This window comes from Phocoena phocoena, chromosome 3 (assembly GCF_963924675.1).
Source record: "Phocoena phocoena chromosome 3, mPhoPho1.1, whole genome shotgun sequence".
NCBI classification, from domain to species: Eukaryota; Metazoa; Chordata; class Mammalia; order Artiodactyla; family Phocoenidae; genus Phocoena; species Phocoena phocoena.
The window spans coordinates 114183386-114206098 of record NC_089221.1 but is presented as its reverse complement, the minus strand read 5'-3'; the positions used below and the strand labels follow the sequence as shown (position 1 = coordinate 114206098).

Sequence of the window (22713 nt, the reverse complement as noted above, 5' to 3'; positions counted from 1 at the left end):
GACCATGTGTGCAGAGTGGAGCTGGACCTCAGAGAGGGTAGGACACTATAGAACCTCTTTCTATACAACTTCATCCTTCTTTCTCTCTTTTTAACTGGCTTGTTTTGCTACTTAGTCTACACAGTGGAAGGTAGCTGCCCAGATCCCTGAAGGTTACATGTTAACTCCTCAGTAAATTAAAAGACTGCCTCTCTCGATCACAGTCTCAAGTAGCCTGGGCATATACCCTGAGAAAACCATAATTCAAAATTATGTGGAGACATGTACCACAATGTTCACTGCAGCACTATTTACAATAGCCAGGACATGGAAGCAACCTAAATGTCCATCAACAGATGAATGGCTAAAGAAGATGTGGCACATATATACAATGGAATATTACTCAGCCATGAAAAGAAACGAAATTGAGTTATTTGTAGTGAGGTAGATGGACCTAGAGTCTGTCATACAGAGTGAAGTAAGAAAGAGAAAAAAACAAATACCGTATGCTAATGCATATATATGGAATCTAAAAAAAAAAATGGTACTGATGAACATAGTGGCAGGGCAGGAACAAAGATACAGACATAGAGAATGGACTTAAGGACACGGGGGGGAGGGGGAAGCTGGGACAAAGTGAGACAGTGGCATGGACATATATACACTACCAAACGTAAAATAGCTAGCTAGTGGGAAGCAGCCGCATAGCACAGGGAGATCAGCTCGGTGCTTTGGGACAACCTAGAGGGGTGGGATAGGGAGGGTGGGACGGAGGCTCACGAGGGAGGGGATATGGGGATATGTGTACGCATATGGCTGATTTACTTTGTTGTACAACAGAAACTAACACAACATTGTGAAGCAATTACACTCCAATAAAGATGTATAAAAATAAATAAATAAAAAGAGGAATAAAACAGAAATAGCCAGCTGAGAAAACCGAATGGACCCAGTTTAAGTCTGGTCCAACATATATCAAGAAGGGTGAGGTCAACAATACAACATGTCCACAAAAGGCCCACCTTGTAACCTGGCATGAGGGCAAGGCAGATCCAAGAGAGGGAGGTGGCAGTGAGAAGCTACTGCATGGGGGATACGATGTGTCAGCGCTCCAGCATGCTACAATAAGCAACAGGGATGCAAGCCAAATACCACTGAAATCCAGTGGGGAAATACTGAGGAGTTTTAACATGTCCTCTGGAAACTCCACGGCAAGAACTTTTTCTTAGACAACAGAGGAAAAGAGAGAGGAACTTTTCTACAATATCTCATTTAACCCTACAAGACAATGTGACAGGCTCTGTTCTGCAGAGGACAACACTGACGCTCAGAGAGGTGAAGTAGCTGGCTCCAGGCCACCTGGCTAGTAAACGGTAGAGCAAAATTCAAACGCATGTCGACTCTAAAATCCCATTCATGCTCCATCCATTCCAATATGCTGACTCCCAGATGAACTCTGCCTGGAGATAAGTCTCCTTGGATTGGAGACAAGCATCTTCACAGCAGCTGACTGTCATTTTCTGTGCCTGAGACTTCTCAAGGCCCTCAGTTTACCAAGCCCTGATGCAGCCAGTCCTATGAGGGCCAGTCCTACGAGGGCTCATAGCACAGAGACCCCCAGCATCCCCAAGTCAGAAGGGCCCAGCAGGTACCTGACCTAGCTGCTCTGGCTCGAACACCCAGGCCACCCTCCCCAGGGGAACATGTCAGCCCCAAGCTCCTCACAGGTCATATACTGTTCAAGTGCTACTGATGCCATTTTCCTGTTTGCATTTTGTTTTTGTTTTTGTTTTGTTTTTACAGTTCGTTGCTCATCCTAACTGTCAACAGCAATTGCTTACCATGTGGTATGAAAATCTCTCAGGCTTACGTCAACAGTCTATCGCTGTGAAATTCCTGGCTGTCTTTGGAGTCTCCCTAGGCCTCCCTTTTCTCGCCATAGCCTATTGGATTGCTCCGTGCAGCAAGGTACAGACTGCTTAAGGTGCATGTCTTTGCGGTTATTTCTTCTCTCTACTTAGCATAACCTAAAGTCCATTTTGTCCAAATATGCAGCTGACCATTTCCCACATTTAAAGAAAATAGCCCTGAGAGACCCAACAAAAGTAGAAAGCCACTTAAGAGGGAAAATGCTAAGATTTGCTTTTTTAAATCATTTTCTTAAAAGACAGAGGAGTGATAAAATGGAAACTTTTATACACACAAGGCATAATCTGATCAATAACAGAATAAAGGGGAAATAAAGGCACTTTTCCTTTTCTAATTATGCAATGTCCTAAACATGGCCTCCAAACCCATAGTAATAATAATTATAATAATGATAATAGGAATAGCCAACATTTATTATTTTCTTTTTGCTAAGCCCTTTTCATGCAACACCTCATTTCACTCTCTCAATTACATTATGATGCACACACTTTCTAAGCAGGCTCAGAAAGGAGAAACAACTAGGAGCTGAGAGTCAAAGGCTTCTCATACTGGGGCACTGCAGACCCATCTCAACATCTTCCTGGTTTCCTGGCTTCCTTGTCTGGGTTCTGGCCCACATGGGCAGCTAAGTAGGTCACTAGAAGGAAAAAAGACAAAGGAAAAAGGAGGAGAGCTGGAAAGGTGCAAAGCTGGGTTCTTTTCTCACAGGAAGGGGGAGTGTCTGGTGCCCACCTGTAATGGAAGGAGTGGAACCTGCAAGAGCCAAGCTGCTGCCCCTCCTTCCTGTTCCACCCTCCCTACAGCCCATCTGACCCAAAGCCACAAAAGGCATCAGCAGTCACTTCAGCTTCAGGCAAGAGCTAGCGCCTATAAAAACAAATCATGTCGAAATTCTGAAATATATTTCGTAGGTTAAGTGGTCATTAAAGTTTCCAAAGCTGCATTTACTTTGTGATATAGTAAAAAAAAAAAAAAAAAAGCAATTAAGCTTAGGTAATCAACCTTCAGTAGAAGAAATATGACTACAGGGAGATTAGTTCCACAGGGAATTTGATCAGCTAAGGCAGTTAATAAAAGTGTCATCAGTGAATGGATCCTCTTGTCAGCTCCACCAAGACAAAACTCATGCCAGGACGATAGGCCCAAGACTTCAGATCTGCTAACAAGGCCACCTAACCAGGCAGGCAAGGAACTGACTGTCTTAGAGTAGGAGGGGTGTCAGAGAAAGAAATTCGGACTCAAACTCCTTCTTCTGTAGGATAGTGTTAAAAATAAAAGTCCTCATACTGAATATTTCTGGTGTTCAACCTCATATCTATTGAGGATTTTGTTTCTATGGCACTCTACCATGACACAGATTTCTAAATCGGTATTCCCCAAATGATACATATGTAGGGTAAGGCTATTTTTTTCTGTCCTTTATCATGAGCTGGAAAAAGCACAGTGAGTGAAAAAAGACTAACTAGATTGAAAACTGGATTAGCGCTGGTCATTTGTTTTAGGCACTTGTTTTCATAGTAGTACTATCTAGTCTGTACTGCAAGTTAGATCACTGCCTTCGTCCAGAGATGGACAGGGACGCTGCCTCCACACTCTCTAAGCCACAAACTAATTCTAGGGCATCCATCATTAAAAAAACAGCCAAACACTGCCAATCCTCACTTTTGCTGTAAAACTAAATGTGACAGCTTTCAGGGAACAGGGACTAAGCAACACCAGCAAATTGGTTTGCCTCTACCTGCCTGGGGAAATATTCAGAAAGAGATGATATGCCAGTTGCTGACTAAATTTTTTAGATTTTCAGTAGGTCTGAGAAGAATCTTGGCCAATATCATGCAGATGTGATGCAAAAAAAAAAGGATGTGTGGACGGGGGAGGAATCCCGGACTTTCTGGGGACCCAGAAAATTCAAGAGACTGATGCCACCATGGAACGTAGGGGTGAGACCTATGGTGTCTTCTGGAATATTCTAGAAGTAATGATTGCAGGAAAGTTTGGCTCCATGGCTGCTGCTTCCTCTCCTCTGTTCAGAGACTATTCTGACGGGCATTTTGTGTCCCTGGAATGTCCAGTAAGACAAAAAAATAGCTTGTACACTAAGCCCTTGCTTGTGGCCACTGGCAGCTGGCGGCAAGAGAGGGTGGCATTTGATGAGGAAGACTGGAAGTTCAGACTGGGGAGAGATGCTGGAAACTCTCTGGGTGCTCTACTGCAGTCATGGCCTACCTTGTGGGCAACTGGCTACCAGGTCCCAGTTAGGTGCTTACACTTGTGGGCTAAGAGCCCAGTGCTACAGAACACAGAGGTGTGTCAACAAGTAAAAGCAGGTGTCCACCCTGAGGGCTTGAGAATACCGTTCATTTGGAGCTAATTCAGGAGCACTACTCAGTTATCTCACATTCACCTATTTCCCAGAGTAAAAGAATAGTACCCAGGAAGTCTGGGCTTGAGCCAGAGACTGAGTACAGCAAGCCTGGATTTCCCGATATGTTCTCAGCTCGTAAGGGCCAAGTAATGACAGAGCTGCTTTAGCCCATGTTTCAGACTCACCAGTTTTGCTCTTCAGGCAGAGGAGGACAAGACCTATGTCTCCCAAAGCTCTACCATCTCTTTTTATACCTAACGCTGTTACCTGACTCAGCGTTAATGATTCCCCAGCTAAGAACTGCTGGTATATATTGGTTGACTTTTCTCCTTTCTTTTGGTTCACTTGGTGGCCTTGTGAAAGGAGGAAGTTTACCCCAAGCATAATTTGCTTCAAAAAATTGAGATAAATATGGAATGTCACACAAAAAAAAAGAAAAAGGAAATCCCTGAAATGATTTGATCTCATCTGACATTTATCAAAGTTTTACCAGTTAAAAAGATGATTTCAAGCCCAGAAGAAAAATAGGAAAGGTGCATCAATTCCTAACCTCTTTTTTCCTCCCTATGGCTTAAATCAAGTGGGACTGAGCCCAGGTTAACCTTCTACATCACTGCAGGGCCTTATCAGGGTTTTTTCTTATCGTCTGCAATAAATACAATAATTTTTACATATGCATCTTCTGCCGGAAGATAACAACTTGAAGGAGGGAGCAAAGAGAACATTAAATTCCTCAAAGCAGCTCTTATGGGGAATCCCAGGGCCAGCATGGGCGCAGCTGCGTGCAGATTCCTGACATCAGGTGCCTTGCCTAGATGAGAAGATGGAGAGGTGTCTCCAGGTCCTCATCCAGGTAGTCATTGGAAGATGCTACATAGAGCCCACTGATAAAGGACTGGGGAAACTTGGCCATCAATCCCTTAAGAGCTGTGTCTACCTCCGTGTTCTCCACCTTTTTCTGACATTTCTGGGACCCTGCTGGGACACAGAGATCTGGTATCCCTTGCCCTCTCCTCAACCTTTCCTCTCCCCACTCTGCAGTCATTCTCCAACTTACCTCGCCTCTCACCACTACCTCAGCTAGGACACAGTGACAGGAAACAATGCAATGACTATCTAAGGATGTCACCTGTATACACCAAAGTATCCCAGCATCTTGGTTGGGAATTGGGGCTCCAAGATGCCAACACAGTCAGATAAAATATGGAAAAATTCAAAGTATGTATTTGACATCACATAGGTCAATATGAGACATCGTTTGATTCTGGTTTTTTGGGTTTTTTTTTACTGAATTTATGTAAGGTATTTTATTTGTCCTTATATTTAATCTCTACATTCTGAATTTAGTACATCTACCTATGGCTAAAAATAATCTACAGTCCCTATTTTGTAAATAATAAGGTTAAACATTACTAAGAAATGTCATTTATAAGATGTTTGTGGGCCCCCTAGTTTTCAGGTAAACATCTTTTTCAACACTTCTGAAGTTATTCTAGTGCCATATGACAATTTGACAACGCAGGTGAACCCGAACAAGTTCTTTCCAGCACAAATAGGGATTTCCAACGTTCAGACTTGAAACGCAGTCTTTTTTTAAAAAAAGATTAAAATTATCTTTTTAAATTTCAACAGATGGGTTCTATGACATTAGAATGTTACGATAATTACTGGCACCATTAACGTGGATGATTAGCATACTGAAGCCTACTGAAAGAACATTATCAAGCCAACTGATTTATAAATGTTATGTTGAACATAATGATAGTTAGGGAAATTTTACCAGGAGAAAATCCTATAGCTGATCTTTTGCTGAACCAATACTCTGCATGCTGGGTGACATTTCACTCTAGGACTCCTGAATGAGGCAGAACATGAACATCAATTAACTAGTCACTGGCTATAACTGAACATTTGCCCTGGAGAAGGAACTGAGATCCAGGAAAGACTCCCCTCTTTGCTCTTGTCTTATCAGTATACCTGGTGAGGGGTTAGAGTTGGTGTTTAGGTGAGGGTGACAGCAGTGACCTGGAAGAGACCCAAGTGAATTCATTTACAGGGGTCAGCAAAGACTGACTGTGCAGCCCCCAATTTAGTCCTCAAAAGTCCAAGTGGCCTTTGGATGGCAAGCCAGGGATAAGAAGATATGACCAATGCCTACTCCCTAAAAGGGCATCTTTTGGATCACTTCAGGCTCACATGGAACAACTGCACAAGTTAATCATGTACTAAGCCACAAAGAAAATCTCAATAGTTTTAGGGTAGTATCACAGAGGCTATGACCTGAACACACGCTGCAATAAAAACAGGATTTTTTAAAGCAAGGGGGGAGAAGTCCTGTATATCTGGAAACTAAATAACCTCTGAGTTAAAAATGAAATCAAATGGGAAATTATAAAAATATTTATAACTGAGTATCAAGGAAAATGCTACATGTCAAAATTTATAGGAACATAGCTAAAGCAGTACCTAGTGGGAAATGCATAGCTTTAAATAAATTTACCAAGATATAAGAAATGTGGAAAATAAGTCATCTAAGCTAAAACTCAAGAAAATAGACAAAAGAGCAACAGAGCATATCCAAAGTGTTTTTTTAAAAAATTCTGAACTCTATTGAAACAGATTTTTTTCCTAGATTCATAAGGCATAAAATTCACATCCACATGGTTGGGGGTAGCTGTGCAGTCAGATTGTAAAATGATGTTGTAAAATGATGTTATATTAGTGTGTTCTACTCCTTTCTCTTACCACTCCCATTAAGTCTTCTAAACAGAAAAAATTAAAGTGAGTAGAAAAATGGATTTGGTCAAGCAGCCTCTCACATAAAAGCTCTAGAGAAAATGTGTGGGTTCAATTAGCAGCTTCTGTCCAAAATTGAGGATTCTCTGGTTCAACTTTCAGCAAAAGCCTTTTAAAGAGAGCCCTGAACTTGCCTGGAGCTGCCAGATTAACATGTCTTGTATATATTTTGTTTCCAGCTAGGACGAACCCTGAGGAGCCCTTTCATGAAATTTGTAGCACATGCAGTTTCTTTTACAATCTTCTTGGGATTGTTAGTTGTGAACGCATCAGACCGCTTTGAAGGTGTTAAAACCCTGCCCAATGAAACCTTCACAGACTACCCAAAACAGATCTTCAGAGTGAAAACTACACAATTCTCCTGGACAGAAATGCTCATCATGAAGTGGGTCTTGGGTAAGCAAGTCACTCTTTTAATGTCTCCTCCCCTAATTATAACAGGACATTATTAAACCCTGACTTCAGAAGCTCTTCCTCTCCTCTTGAATGCACTCTTGGCAGACAAAATGGTGAGGAGATGACCAGCAAGGAAGCCAAAGTCAACTTCTGTATGTGCTGGTGTAAAAGATGCACAGACCTGTAATATAAATCCCAATTTTGAAAGGAGGTGTTTGGGGGAGATTCGTTCTGTACCTTTCCTTATGTGTGTACTGAAAGTGACTGTAAAGCGTGTGTGTGTGGGGGACATATGGTTTTGCTCATTTAAATATAGTCTACTAGAAGCCTTAGGAAATCAAGTTCTGCCTCTGGAAAAAAGTATAAGATTGCATAGCTTCAAAGATATTTTTTGTTACCACTGAATACTGATACATAGTAGAATAGTAATAATACAAATCTAAAAAGTTAGAGGAGTAACGTGTTCTCATTATTTGTGTTAGTGAACGTAATGAAGCTGTGGAATTCCTCTTTGTGGTGCTATTTTGTGCTGCCAAGGTCTGCCACTGGAATTGCCAAGGAATTGCCAAGGAAATCCTTCCAAATTGCCTCACTGAAAGTCAAGAAAGGCTATCTCTCTTTTGCCTAACTCACAAGAACTATTACTAGTAGAAATAAGCAAGATAAGATAAAACTGGCAATGGCTAAAATTGTACATGGCCAACTGTGTTACAGATTTTTCTAACACTGAAAACTGCAAAATTTATTGGTAAAAAAATCAGATTTCGTAGGAAACAATAAAAAACTGCAAAAACTATAATCAGTGATATTGTAAATAACCAAAACTTGATCAACAAATTATAAGATTTACATCAAGAAGATCTGAATTTGATGGGAATGTTTTGAGTAAAACAAAACTGAAAATAAAAAAGGCAAAAAATATATGCAGTATCAAGATTTTATCAATTAATTAAACTGTCCTAATGGTATTTGCCCCCAATTGCTTTTCTTAACAAAAATTCAATATTGGCATAATATTCATTATGTTTATGTTCACAAACATTGAGTCAAAATGTATTCAGGGTCAAAGTGTCTGTACTTTCAATCAACAAATTCACAAAAGAACAAATACCTGAAAAGACAGCCCAGTACATGCCCTGTGCTAATTAAATGATATTGCCTAAGAGAGCCACAAGAGTTGAACCATTGGAGAATATCCCATAGATCCCCAAACTCAGAACAACTGGGAGTATGGTCTCTAAGCTGGATCTCTCGATAGGCAGAAGGTAATGAGAAGAATGGTTTGACCCAAAGGGCAGAGACAGGAAAGCACACCATGCTTCCCAGGTGCTTTTTTAATCAACTGGCAAGTCTGTAGCCAAAGGTTCATTTTGTAGAGTCACTGGTACTCAAGTTGGAAAGGAACTTTAAAGCCTGTTGCAGAGTAAGTTCTGTGGCTTCACTTTCACAGTTGAGTCTATCCCAATTCTCCCTAGTATACCAGCCCCACCTTCAATTTAACTAAATTAAGCACTTTAACACTAGGCACTTTACAATGGACTGAATGTTTATATCCCCCAAAATTCATATGTTAAGACCCTAGTTCCAATGTCATGGTATTAGAAGTGGGGCCTCTGGGAGGTGCTTAGGTCATGAGGGTGGAGCCCTCATGAATAGGATTACTGCCCTTTAAAAAATATCCCAGAGAGCTCTCTCGCCCTCCCTGTGCCATGTGAGGACACAACAAGCAGTCTGCTAGCTGAAAGAGGGCTCACACCAGAACCCAAACATGCTGGCACCCTGATCTTAGACTTATAGCCTCCAGAACTGTGAGAAACAAATTTCTGTTGTGTATAAACCACTCAATCTGTGTAACTTTGTTATAGCAACTCAAACTAAGACACGGTTTAAAAAAAAAAAAAAACTCACATGTTGGGTTTATGGATAAAACAAAGTATTTATGGCACCAATCACTCATCCATCACATTTCCCCACCTGGGCTGCAAACAGAAGACAGGTGAGTCCAAGCATACTCCCCATTCAGTGGGTGCTACCATATGTTAACCATGGTACTCCTACTGACCCACGACTTCTTCCTGCATTCTCATATTTCTCTTCCTGGGTGTCAGAGCATTATCCCAATAAGAGGGAAGCATCTCTAGCTACAGAGGTTCCAGCTTTTGTAGTCTGGTCCCAGCTTCTACCCATCAAAGCAAAGCTGAGTTTTCAAGACCATTACATAAGAAGTATTGTAAAGAGGAAGACTTATTTTTCATTGACCTACTTCCTGTTACATTTTAGACAGAAGAAAGATTCTAACTACTTTTTCTTACTATATTTTTCAAACTTTTATCATGAATAATTTTAAGAACTGCAAATTTCGAGAGAAGATTATACTGAACCCTTTGTACCAATCGCTCATCTTCAACAATTAGCAAATCAAAGCTAATTTTTGTTTCATCCTACTTCCCTTCTCTCAACCCTGTAGAATTTTGAATCCAATCCCAGGTATCATAAAATTTCATCTACAAACATTTTTGTGTGTACCCTAAAAGATAATTTTCCTTTTACTTTTCTCTAATCTTTCTGTGCTGCAAGTTCAGTGACATTTTTTCTCCATTATCTGTGACTTTAATGCCCAACCACTGAATTTTTCATTTCAAATATTGTATTTTTCAACCCCTTAAGTTCCACTTGGTTCTCTTTTATATCTTTCATTTCCTTCCTCGTGATGTTTGTATTTTCCTTTAAATCCTTGAACATAATGTACATATTTATAGTAAGAACTGTTATAAAGTCCTTAACTCCTAATTTCATCATCTCTATCATTTCTGGGTTACTGACTAAACTTTCTCGTGACATGGATCATATTCTCCTGCATCTTGGTGTGTTAGTAATTTTTGATTGAATGATGGGCACATTACATGTCATACTGGTGAGCATCTAGATTTTGTTGTCTTCCTTTAAAAAGTTTTTTTGCTTTATTCTGACAGGCTGTTAAATTCTTACAGATGAGTTTGGTCCTTTTCAAACTTTCTTAGAGCAGACCTGGAAAAACTTTACCATAAGGATTGATTATCCTTGTACTATAGAGACAGACATCTGGGTCTCTACTAAATGCTCAGGGTAATCAACAAGGATTCTCAACTGTGGATGGTCAGAGCTCAAACATCTTTCCGCTCTGGGTGAGCTCTAGAAACTGTTCAGCTTGCAGCTCTCTTGCCGTTGTTTGTGGCGTTTTACTCTATGCATTCATGACTTAGCATTCAGGGAACTTTCAAAAGGACACCTACGTACATTTCTGGACTATTTTTGTTTGTGTTTGGTTTTGGGTTTTGGTTCTGTATAGTACCTTTCTCTCTGGAACTCTGCCATATAACATCTAATCACTTCAGCCTTCCTGAACTCTAATCTCTGTGACTTCAACTCATTGGGACCGCCTTCTGTGCTTCTGGAATCCTTCTCCATACCCTGCAGACTGAAATATGCTTCCAGAAAAAAATAAAAGACAGGGCTATCATGTGGCTAAGCTTGCTTGTTTCTCTCAAGGATCACAGTGCTCTGCTAGTTCCAACATCTGAAAATAGTTTCTTTTTTTTTTTTCCAGTTTACTGCTCCATCATGACTGGTAATAGAAATCAGGATTCTTTTCCTAAAACAGAACTACAAACATAAAAGAAAACGAATCATTTCTTTTCAAATACCCAGTCAGTATTCAAGTTGCTTTGACTGAGAAGACAAGTTGAATAAACATCCTAGCTTGCTTTCTCTCTTCCTTAAGGTCTCTGTTCACATTTTACCTTATCAGAGTAGTTGAGCAAGCTCTCTTACCTCCCTCCTCTGATAAGGTGAGATGTAAACAGAGACCTAAAGGGAAAGAGAAAGCAAGCTTTGCAGACATCTGGGTGAAAAGCATTCCAGAAAGACAGATCAGTGTGTGTTAAAGGCCTGCATTCAGGAGCAAGCTGGACAAGTTCGAGGAACAGCAACGAAATTAGTGTGGCTGCAGCAGAAGAAATAAGGGGGAGATGGCAGAGATGAGGTCACAGGTTAGGCAGAGTCAATCATGCAACGCATTGGAGGCCATGGTACAGAGTTTAGATTTTACTCTGAGTATGACTGGAAACTGGACAGTTCTGAGCACAGAAGTGACATCCTACGACCTCATTTTCTAATGGATCACTGGCTGCTGTGTAGAGAACAGATGATTCTAGGACAAGAGCAGAAGCAGGGAGACCAGTTAGGAGGCCACTGCAGTAATTCAGACAGGAAACAGCTGGTTTTGAGGAGGTAGTAGATGGTTATTAGATTTTGGAGGTAAAATCAATAATATTTACTACTGGATTGCCTGTGGGGTGTGAAAGAAAGAGAGAGGTCGAGGAAAATTCCAAGTTTTTTAGCTCAAGTAATGGTATAATAGAGAGTTCTTCTAAGGCAGGAAAGACCAGGGGAGGAGCAGTTTGGAGAGAGAGTAGATATGGAAATCAAGAGTTCGGTTTGAGATTATCTATTAGATCTCCAAGTGGAAACGTCAAGTAGCAACTGGATGCAGATGCTGAAGGTCAGAGAGGATGGGGCTGGAAACATAAATTTGGGCATGTCAGTCTACTTAAAGTAAACTATATGCAATACCTCAACTGTGAATGTGGACAGATGACCCGAGGACCAAGCCCTCGGGCACAGCAATATTTCAAGGATGGGAAAATGAGAAGTATCTTACCCAGCAAAGGAGACTGAGATAAGACAGTGGTGTCCCAGAAGCCAACCAAAGTCACTGTGTCAAGACCCAGGCAGTGATCACTTATGTCGAGTGTTGCTGACAGATCAAGTAACATGCGGCCTGAGACTTGACCACTGACTTTGGATGCAAAGTTCCTGAGTAGCAAGAGGGGATGGGAGCCACCAGGCAAACAGAGGACTTGCCCTTAGCAGGAGTGTGGACACTTCATCTACTCTAACAGGAGGAAGGTGGAGTTGAGGGCACAGAGCAGGTAGCTTGGTAAATGCAGTGCTGACTACAACATGCAAGTTTTCTGATAGTGTTGTTTCTATTTTCTCAATTATTTTCCTCCATATTTTGTAGTTATTAAGCATTGTATTATGTACCAGGCACTGTGCCAGATACTGGGGAAGCAGCTATAAAATAAGACTAATATTATCTTGTCTCTATTTCCTGGAGCTCTTTAATTATAAAATACTGCTAATAATAATAATAACGTTTAAGAGGAAGACATTGAGCACTGTGTTCACTGCATTCTTTGTGCTGGCACACCCTAAGGTCCACAACCTGATACATTCTGCTCAGACACAGAGAGGCTTGAAATGGTAACAGGCCCTTACTGAACGAGTCCTCACATGCTACTCCTGGGCACTGCCAGGAAGGCCTTGGAGCAGCTAGAAACACAACACACAGTTCTCTTCCCCCATGACTCATGAATGCAGTCCTTTGGACAGACTGGCTATACAAACCATGACTCCCTTGCCACCAGGAGCAGCCCTAGAGCTGAACAGGACTTTAGGACCCTAACAAGTTCAAACTGGTCCCCCAGTGATGGATAGAGAGGTTGACCACTAAGAGATGAAGGGCCTTGTCCAGGTGTCCTTGCTTCTGCCCTTCCCACTCTGTGCCTCAGTAGATGTTCAGCACAGGAGCTAGAGATCCATTTAAAATGTAATCAGGTTTGTCACTCTTTGACTCAAAACTCTTCAGTGATATCACATTCTCCCTCAGCATGACAGTCAATGTCACTATAAAGGCCTACAAAGCCCTCCACCTCTCTACCCCACCTCTATGCCCTCATCTCCCATCACCTCCCACCTCATTCACTCTCTTTCAGCCCCACTGGCTTCCTTGCTTCAAATGGTTTCTGCCTCAGAAACTTAGTTAGGCTGTCCCCTCTGCCTAAGACTTCTTCCCACAGGCAGCACCATGGCTCACTCCCTCACTTACTCAGGTCTATGTTCAAAAGTCTCCTTCTACCAATCACAAGCACTGAAACTGAAACTGTGATTAAAAATCTTCCAAAAAACAAAAGTCCAGGACCAGATGGCTTCACAGGCTAATTCTATCCAACATGTAGAGAAGAGCCAACACCTAACCTTCTCAAACTCTTCCAAAATATAGCAGAGGGAGGAACACTCCCAAACTCATTCGACAAGGCCACCGTCACCCTGATACCAAAACCAGGCAAAGATGTCACAAAGAAAGAAAACTACAAGCCAATATCACTGATGAACACAGATGCAAAAATCCTCAACAAAATACTAGCAAACAGAATCCAACAGCACATTAAAAGGATCACACACCACGATCAAGTGGGGTTTATTCCAGGAATGCAAGGATTCTTCAATATACGCAAACCAATCAATGTGATACACCATATTAACAAACTGAAGGATAAAAACATATGATCATCTCAATAGATGCAGAAAAAGCTTTTGACAAAATTCAACACAAATTTATGATAAAAACCCTCCAGAAAGTAGGCATAAAGGGAACTTACCTCAACATAATAAAGGCCATATATGACAAACCCGCAGCCAACATCGTTCTCAACGGTGAAAAACTGAAACCATTTCCTCTAAGATCAGGAACAAGACAAGGTTGCCCACACTCACCACTATTATTCAACATAGTTCTGGAAGTTTTAGCCATGGCAATCAGAGAAGAAAAAGAAATAAAAGGAATCCAAATCAGAAAAGAAGTAAAACTGTCACTGTTTGTAGATGACATGATACTATACATAGAGAATCCTAAAGATGCCACCAGAAAACTACAAGAGCTAATAAATGAATTTGGTACAGTACCAGGATACAAAATTAATACACAGAAATCTCTTGCATTCCTATACACTAATGACAATAAATCTGAAAGAGAAATTAAGGAAACACTCCCATTTACCAATGCAACAAAAAGAATAAAATATCTAGGAATAAACCTACCTAAGGAGACAAAAGATGTGTATGCAGAAAACTATAAGACACTGAGGAAAGAAATCAAAGATGATATAGACAGATGGAGAGATATACCATGTTCTTGGATTGGAAGAATTAACATTGTGAAAATGACTCTACCACCCAAAGCACTCTACAGATTCAGTGCAATCCCTATCAAAATACCAATGGCATTTTTCACAGAACTGGAACAAAAAATTTCACAATTTGTATGGAAACAAAAAAGACCCCAAATAGCCAAAGCCATCTTGAGAAAGAAAAATGGAGCTGGAGGAATCAGGCTCCCTGACTTCAGACTATACTACAAAGCCACAGTAATCAAGACAGCATGACACTGGCACAAAAACAGAAATATAGATCAGTGGAATAGGAGAGAAAGTCCAGAAATAAAACCACGCACATATGGTCACCTTATTTCTGATAAAGGACGCAAGAATATACAATGGAGAAAAGACAGCCTCTTCAATAAGTGGTGCTGGGAAAACTGGACAGCTACATGTAAAAGAATGAAATTAGAACACTCCTTAACACCATACACAAAAATAATCACAAAATGGATTAAAGACCTAAATGTAAGGCCAGACATTATAAAACTCTTAGAGGAAAACATAGGCAGAACACTCTATGACATAAATCACAGCAAGATCCTTTTTGACCCACCTCCTAGAGAAATGGAAATAAAAAGAAAAATAAACAAATGGGACCTAATGAAACTTAAAAGCTTCTGCACAGCAAAGGAAACCATAAACAAGATGAAAAGATGACCCTCAGAATGGGAGAAAATATTTGCAAATGAAGCAACTGACAAAGGATTAATTTCCAAATTATACAAGCAGCTCATACAGCTCAATATCCAAAAAACAAACAACCCAATCCAAAAACGGGCAGAAGACCTAAATAGACATTTCTCCAAAGAAGATATACAGATTGCCAACAAACACATGAAAGGATGGTCAACATCACTAATCATTAGGGAAATGCAAATCAAAACTACAATGAGGTATCACCTCATTGGCAGAATGGCCATCATCAAAAAATCTACAAATAATAAATGCTGGCAAGGGTGTGGAGAAAAGGGAACACTCTTGCACTGTTGGTGGGAAAGTAAATTGATACAGCCACTATGCAGAACAGTATGGAAGTTCCTTAAAAAACTAAAAATAGAACTACCCATCAATCCCACTACTGGGCATTCACCCTGAGAAAACCATAATTCAAAAAGAGTCATGTACCACAGGCTTCCCTGGTGGCGCAGTGGTTAAGAATCCACCTGCCAATGCAGGGGACACAAGTTTGAGCCCTGGTCCAGGAAGATCACACATGCCACGGAGCAACTAAGCCCGTGCGCTACAACTACTGAGCCCACGTGCCACAACTACTGAAGCCCGTGCACCTAGAGCCCATGCTCCTCAACAAGAGAAGCCACCATAATGAGAATCCCACATACTGCAATGAAGAAAGGCCCCTGTTCACCGCAACTACAGAAAGCCCATGCGCAGCAACAAAGACCCAACACAGCCAATAATAAATAAATATATTTTTTTAATTCGAAAAAAAAAAGAGTCATGTACCACAATGTTCACTGCAGCACTATTTACAATAGCCAGGACATGGAAGCAACCTAAGTGTCCATCAACAAATGAATGGATAAAGAAGATGTGGCACATATATACAATGGAATATTACTCAGCCATAAAAAGAAACAAAGTTGAGTTATCTGTAGTGAGGTGGATGGACCTAGAGTCTGTCATACAGAGTGAAGTAAGTCAGAAGGAGAAAAACAAATACCATATGCTAACACATATATATGAAATCTAAAAAAATTGGTTCTGAAGAACCTAGGGGCAGGACAAGAATAAAGATGCAGTCATAGAGAATGGACCTGAGGACACGGGGAGGGTGAAGGGTAAGCTGGGACGAAGTGAGAGAGTGGCAGGGACATATATACATTACCAAATGTAAAATAGATAGCTAGTGGGAAGCAGCTGCATGGTACAGGGAGATCACCTCCACGCTTTGTGACCACCTAGAGGGGTGGGATAGGGAGGGTGGGAGGGAGGGAGACGCAAGAGGGAGTGGATATGGGGATATATGTATATGTATAGCTGATTCACTTTGTTATACAGCAGAAACTAACACAACATTATAAAGCAATTATACTCCAGTAAAGATGTCAAAAAATAAATTTTTAAAAAAGAAGAAACTGAGAATGAAAAAAAGAAAAAAAGAAAAGTCTCCTTCTCAAAGTGAAGACTTTTTTAAACAACCTGTTTAAAATTGCAAGTCTGTCCACCCTCACTGCCCTCTCATTCTCCCTTCTCTTTTTCTTCCTAACAGTTAACATCTCTGACAATAAATACTACATGCTTTCCTTTGTTTCCAGCCTGTCTCAATTAATATTAATATTTCTCTAATCATACAAATTGTAGTTGATTCTTTTCATCTTCTGGTAGCTCTTGCTGCACGTTAAGTATCTGGTTTTCCCAAGGCCCTCTCTCAATAGCCACATAGTGTGACAATACTCTATTACTTCCCCAGACCCCTACTGGATATGTAGGTTGTTCCTCTTCTGCTGTACAATTCTGTGGAAGGGTCAAACCCAATCAGAAATAGATTCTTCGTGAACTCCCGATGCTTTACTTGATTACTAGCAGAATTTTTAGAAACTTCTAGATTGTAAATGCAGGAGATTTAAAGCAGGGGCAGAGGAGGTGGAAGCCACAAGGAGCCTAAGACCACATGCAAAGGTAGCAGAAAAACCAGGACACAGTATGAAGGAAGCCAGGAGGCACTTCCCCAGTGGCACAGTGGTTAAGACTCCATGCTCCCAATGCAGGGGGCCCGGGTTGGATCCCTGGTCAGGGAACCGGATCCCACATGCATGCCACAACTAAGAGTTCACGTGCCAGAACCAAAGAGCCAATGAGCCACAACTAAGGAGCCTGCCTGCCACAACTAAGGAGTCCACGTGCCGCCACTAAGGAGCAGATGAGCCACAACTAAGACCTGGTGCAAACAAATAATTTTTTTTAATTAATTAATTTTTTAAAAACTTAAAAAAAAAAAAAAGGAAGCCAAGAGAAGAGCGTGACTGAGGAAGGAGGGGTGAATTTGCTAGCAGACGTGTGTGTTCTCCAGAGCTGTAAGACAACTTGCTTTGGGGAGTACCAAATGAACCAGAGATCACAGATCCTTCTGCCTGGAGAATCTCCAACATCAGTTCATACCATAGGAATACATCTTTCTTGCCTGTATCATGAGCAGCCACTCTGGGGTAGAGGAAAGAGCTTATAATACAGCTTGTGACTTGGAAAGTGTGTCTATACAGACACTCACCAGAGGACTGTGACAACATTAGTGGTTCACACAAAGCCATGGAGCTTGGAGGGCAGGAAGCCTCTTCACCACACATGTCATTTCTCCATCTAGGAAGAGAATTATGTCATGAAGACTCTCTCAACCCAGCTCCTACAGAGAACCTGGCAGTGTTTTCTTAAACAGATGCCCTAGTTGAAAGCTCAATTGATGGAGTGAGATGTAAAGGCCTAGCACAGTAGGAAAATACACTTAAAGAGAGGGAGAGAAGGAAAGAGATTGGGACTGATTATCAAGAAGCCCAGTCCTGACTGTGTCCCTTCTGCCTTGGTGGCTCTGCCTCTCAGAATTTCAGCTTTCACATGTGTAAAATGTGAGGATCAAGCTGCTCGTTCACGTCACCCACCAAGGGTTACAGACTCTTCGAGGGCAGTGCTAAGTCTTAGCTCCAGAATCACACATCTAGGTTTGACCAAGAATAAAACTGCAGAATCAAATGGGCTGTGTTCCTCACCTAAATCATTCTTTTGATGGTTTCCTCATTTATCTAGGTAAGATTTCCAAGTAGACTACTGCAGCCGACCTGCCAAAATTTCTCCCAGCAAGTCAGACCACGTTGCTGCTCCACTTATCACATCTAGGAGCTAACTAGCTTAGAGTGACACATGGCCTGAACGAGGGCCTTTCAGGATCTACTGGGCCTTTACTAAGCCTCCCTGCTGCCAACCTCCAGCCCCAACCCGAACCCCCACCAACCCAAAACCATACTAAGCCTTTTGCAGTCCCCTACAACAGCCCGTTCTCCCTCACATCCACAGCCACTACGTGGAACACCTTTCAGCCCCTGCTACCTCCTGGTTCCTCATGCCAGGTGTCTCCTCCTTCATTCAGTCAATAGATACATGTTATTCCAGGCACTCTGCTGGGTCTCATGATTGTAATACTGACTGCTCTTATCACTGTGTATCCACAAACAGTCCCCTGGACGTTTTTATTACAGCATCTCTCACCCTATAGCACTACTGTTTGTGGACACATCTGTCTCTAGCACTAGACCGAGCTTGCTGGGGAAGGGACAGCATCTTCTTGGTTGTGGTATCCCCAGAATGGTGCCTGGCACAAAGTCAGAGCTCAACACTGTCCGTTAAGTGGTAAATGAGTTCCTGACCAGTGACAGTAAGTCTGTGCCTAGTAGAGGCCATGGTGAGCGATAGCACAGTGGAAAGAAGGCCCTGAACCGCCTGTGTGACTTTGGATAATTTACTTGCCATCTTCATACACGAGCCTGTTCATCTGTAAAGTGGAGATAATTACAGTCGGTAGCTATCAAGCTGTAAGGAAGCTTTAGTGTTGGAAGAGTGTTTAGCACAGGGCCTAGCACCTAGCAGGTACTCAACAATGGTTAGCTACTAAAATTAGAGATGGGGATGAGCTTTCTTAGAAAATTTTTGCATCTATTAACATCCTCTCCTTGCCTGGAAAACAAATGAACCCTGAATGTGTGTGAGGCCCAGATTTGTTGCAAAGGACCTGCCACTGAGATGGTGTTTGGATGTTAGGGCCTGAGGATTGAGGGCTTCTAGGGATGTTCTCCCACCTGTGAGTTAACAGAACACCTATATCCTGACCCAATGACCAGAAGTTGACCCAAAACAAAAGACAAGCCTCCCAAGATGTGGTTAGGGAGCGCTGGGACAGTGTAGAGAAGCCCTATGTAGAGGAAGGGGCTATGACCATTTAAGGAATGCACACAGTTAAGTCTCACAGGACTTTGAAGGGGGATCCCTTCTGAATAGCATCTGAGGCAGGGATGGGAGTGAACCACCTTTTGAACTGTCAAGCCCCATCTCAGCAGCCTGCATGCCGTTACTTAGAACCTGCCTAAAGAAAGCTACTCATTTCCCTCAAGGCCTCCCAGCATTTCCCAACCTGTTCCTCTGCTAGTCATCCTCATTAATTATCAGTTACCATGCTCTCTGCACTCCAGGCATCCCTCGGTGAGAGGGAGTTTGCCTGAAGGAGGCTCCACTGCCCAACATCCTTACTCTCTAAGCCCCTAGGCTCTATATACTCGTCTGATTGACACGCTAGAGGCAGAAGTCCAGGGGGCTCAGGTTGGATAGAAAATGCTGAACTACCCTCAATACCCTGGAAGCAGGGGACCTAATTTCACTCACTGAAGTACTTAATTTCACACATTTCTTTTTTAATTAAGCACTCCTGCTGCTCAAACCCTTGGGCCCATGCTACTTTTACTCATGGACTTGGAATAATTTAAATTAGTCTGGGTAAGTTAATATGTAAATCTAGGAAGACTGATGTGGGCATTGGACCAGGGAGGAAGTGATTTGCAATGCCCAGTGAGGAGCCTCTGTATTGGTCAGAAAAGTCAGTTTACTGTAAATAATTTGCATTTCAGATTCATAGAGCTTTTAGGGCTGGAAATTACCCCAAAGCCTCAAGAAAATCAAGGGACTTATCCAAGGTCACATACCCAGTAAGAGTGACCAAGGTAGAACTGAACCCAGGGCTTCCTGAATTAAAATAATTGATAGCCTGTAATTCTCCTAGTGCTCAGCAAGAAGCAGTTCCACTAAGATATTAGGAATTTTAATTGGGGGGCAGGGGCATAGAGGAAAGCAACAAACATTTTTTCCAGCCTGTAATGGTTTTTCCAATAACATATTTTAAATATCTATTTGAACAGGCACAGATGAAAGTACATTTCATTGTTAAGGAAATTTTACTTCACTGAATTACTACAAAAATTTTCAAAGTGTAAGCTTGGGAAGTATGGCTTTGTTAAAGAAAAAAAGGGGGGAGCAAGGTGTGTGTGGTGGGGGTAGTCTTGTAAACAGATCTGCAATGTTTGGGGACACTTCCTGCTGTCCCCCTCCAATTTGATACAGACATGCAGATCTTAGAATCTGTTTCATCAAACAAAGCCACAACTTCTCTAAACAGCTGTGGAAGAGGCAGGAGGAACCTGGGAAGGCAGGCCATGATGTCTGATGCACGAGAGCCAGGGGGCTGGCAGTGTTAACCTTTAGGGGATATGTGGTCAATGAGCTGGAATTGTTTCACTAACCAATCAGTTACTGATTCTTTTACCATATTAACCTTCTAAGTATGCAGGTGAAGTGTAGCACGGCGTAACACAGAATGGGCTAGTTCTGCATCAAATCTTTCCTACGTCTGAGTAGATGTAAACTCTCTGATGTTAATTAGAAAACATTCAAGAGTCTTTTTTCTTATCTGCTTTCAACTCAATTCTACTTCCTGGAGAAGCAAAGAGCATAGTGGTCAAGAGCATGGGACTCTAGGGGGAGACCTTCTGGACTCAAATTTCAGATCTCCTGCCTCCTATCTGGGCACATTACAATTCACTATGTCTAAGGAAATATTAGGTGTAAAACTGGGATAATAAGAGAATGTACTTCATAGGGTTACTGCAAAGGTTTGAGGGAGTTAATAGGTACACATACATGTACATAATGTGTATATATTATAACAGATATAATATGTACACATAGTAGGTGCTCAAAATGTTACCAAATAATTTTTAATAATCTAAACTAATTTAATAATCAATGAAGATAAAGGTAGAGAATAGCAATATTCAATAGAAATATAAGGCAAGCCACACCATAAGCCACACATTTCATTTAAAATTTTCTAATAGCCAATTATAAAAAGAGATGAAATTAGTAATAAGAGATTTTATTTGACTCAGTATATCTAAAATATCATTTCAGATTTTAAAATGTTGAGATATTTTACATTTTTTGTAAAAAGTCTTTGAAATCTGGTGTGTATTCTACTTAGACGGCATCCCTCAATTTAACTGGCCACATTTCAATTGCTCAGTATCCACATGTGACTAGTGGCTACTGGATAGTACAGGTATATAAGGATACACACTCAGTTGTTAGTCTCAGCTACCTCACGAGGCTGGCTTAGAGGTGGGATGGGGGAAGTAGCAACATCTCCTTGACTTCTACATCAACATGTAACAGTGAAGACATATGTCTTTAAAATCCAATAAGTTATAAAAGAGTAAGGAAAAGAAAAACTAATAACCCCAAACGAATGTTCACTCAAACATTCGTAGAAATATAAAGGAAAGCATTCTAATCAGGGAGTTAGGAGAACTGGGTTCTAGGACATATGTGGGACCTTCAGAAAACCCTTTCCCATTCCTGGACCTCAGTGAACTGGATGATTCCTTATAACCTCCCAGTTCTTAAATTATATAAATGTCAGCCATTACATTTCTCCTATATTTCCTCTAAGAATCTGTCAATGGATGAGAACTCTCTCCTCACACCTGGAGATGGTTTATCTGCAAGCAGAGAGACAGGTGACACGAATTCTTGCCGTCTGTGGGTTTCCTGACTATAAATCTGCCTTTGAAGGCATGTTTTCGTTTGCTGCTGGCTCTCAACGTTCCCAGCTCCAAAGAACCTACATTTACATCTGTACCCTGGTTCCCTTCGTGCCCCCTATGGTCACACACGCCCGGAAATGCAAAATGAGCCTCACCTTCTCACTCTCCCGCAGGAATGATTTGGTCCGAATGCAAGGAAATCTGGGAGGAGGGGCCGCGGGAGTACATGCTGCACCTGTGGAACCTGCTGGATTTCGGAATGCTGTCCATCTTCGTGGCCTCCTTCACCGCAAGATTCATGGCCTTCCTGAAGGCCAGCGAGGCCCAGGTGTACGTGGACCAGCACGTGCAGCACGACACGCTCCACAACGTCTCACTTCCACCAGAAGTGGCCTACTTCACCTACGGTGAGTCCAGTCGGCGGCTGTTCGGCTATGCCTTCCGCTCCGCGCGCTTCCGGGGCGTGGCCAGGGGCCGTCGGCGTGGCTTGTCCCGCAGCTGGTGGTTTGTAACATGGGTGTGGCCAACTTTGGTGGTTTCTACTGTCAAAGCAGACACCGCCCCGCCACTCTCCAAGAAAGCCCTAGTCCCTGCAATACAACCAGCTGAATAG

General features: G+C 41.8%; 1 protein-coding gene across 1 annotated transcript in view; it reads left to right on the top strand.

The window, feature by feature from the left end:
- The window catches only part of TRPC7 (transient receptor potential cation channel subfamily C member 7), a 142278-nt gene that overhangs the window by 83374 nt on the left and 36191 nt on the right, over positions 1-22713 (top strand). The window contains exons 4-6 of the mRNA XM_065873127.1: positions 1783-1947; positions 7249-7465; positions 22274-22507. Coding sequence (XP_065729199.1) covers positions 1783-1947; positions 7249-7465; positions 22274-22507 — 616 coding nt within the window. The remainder of the gene's footprint in view (positions 1-1782; positions 1948-7248; positions 7466-22273; positions 22508-22713) is intronic.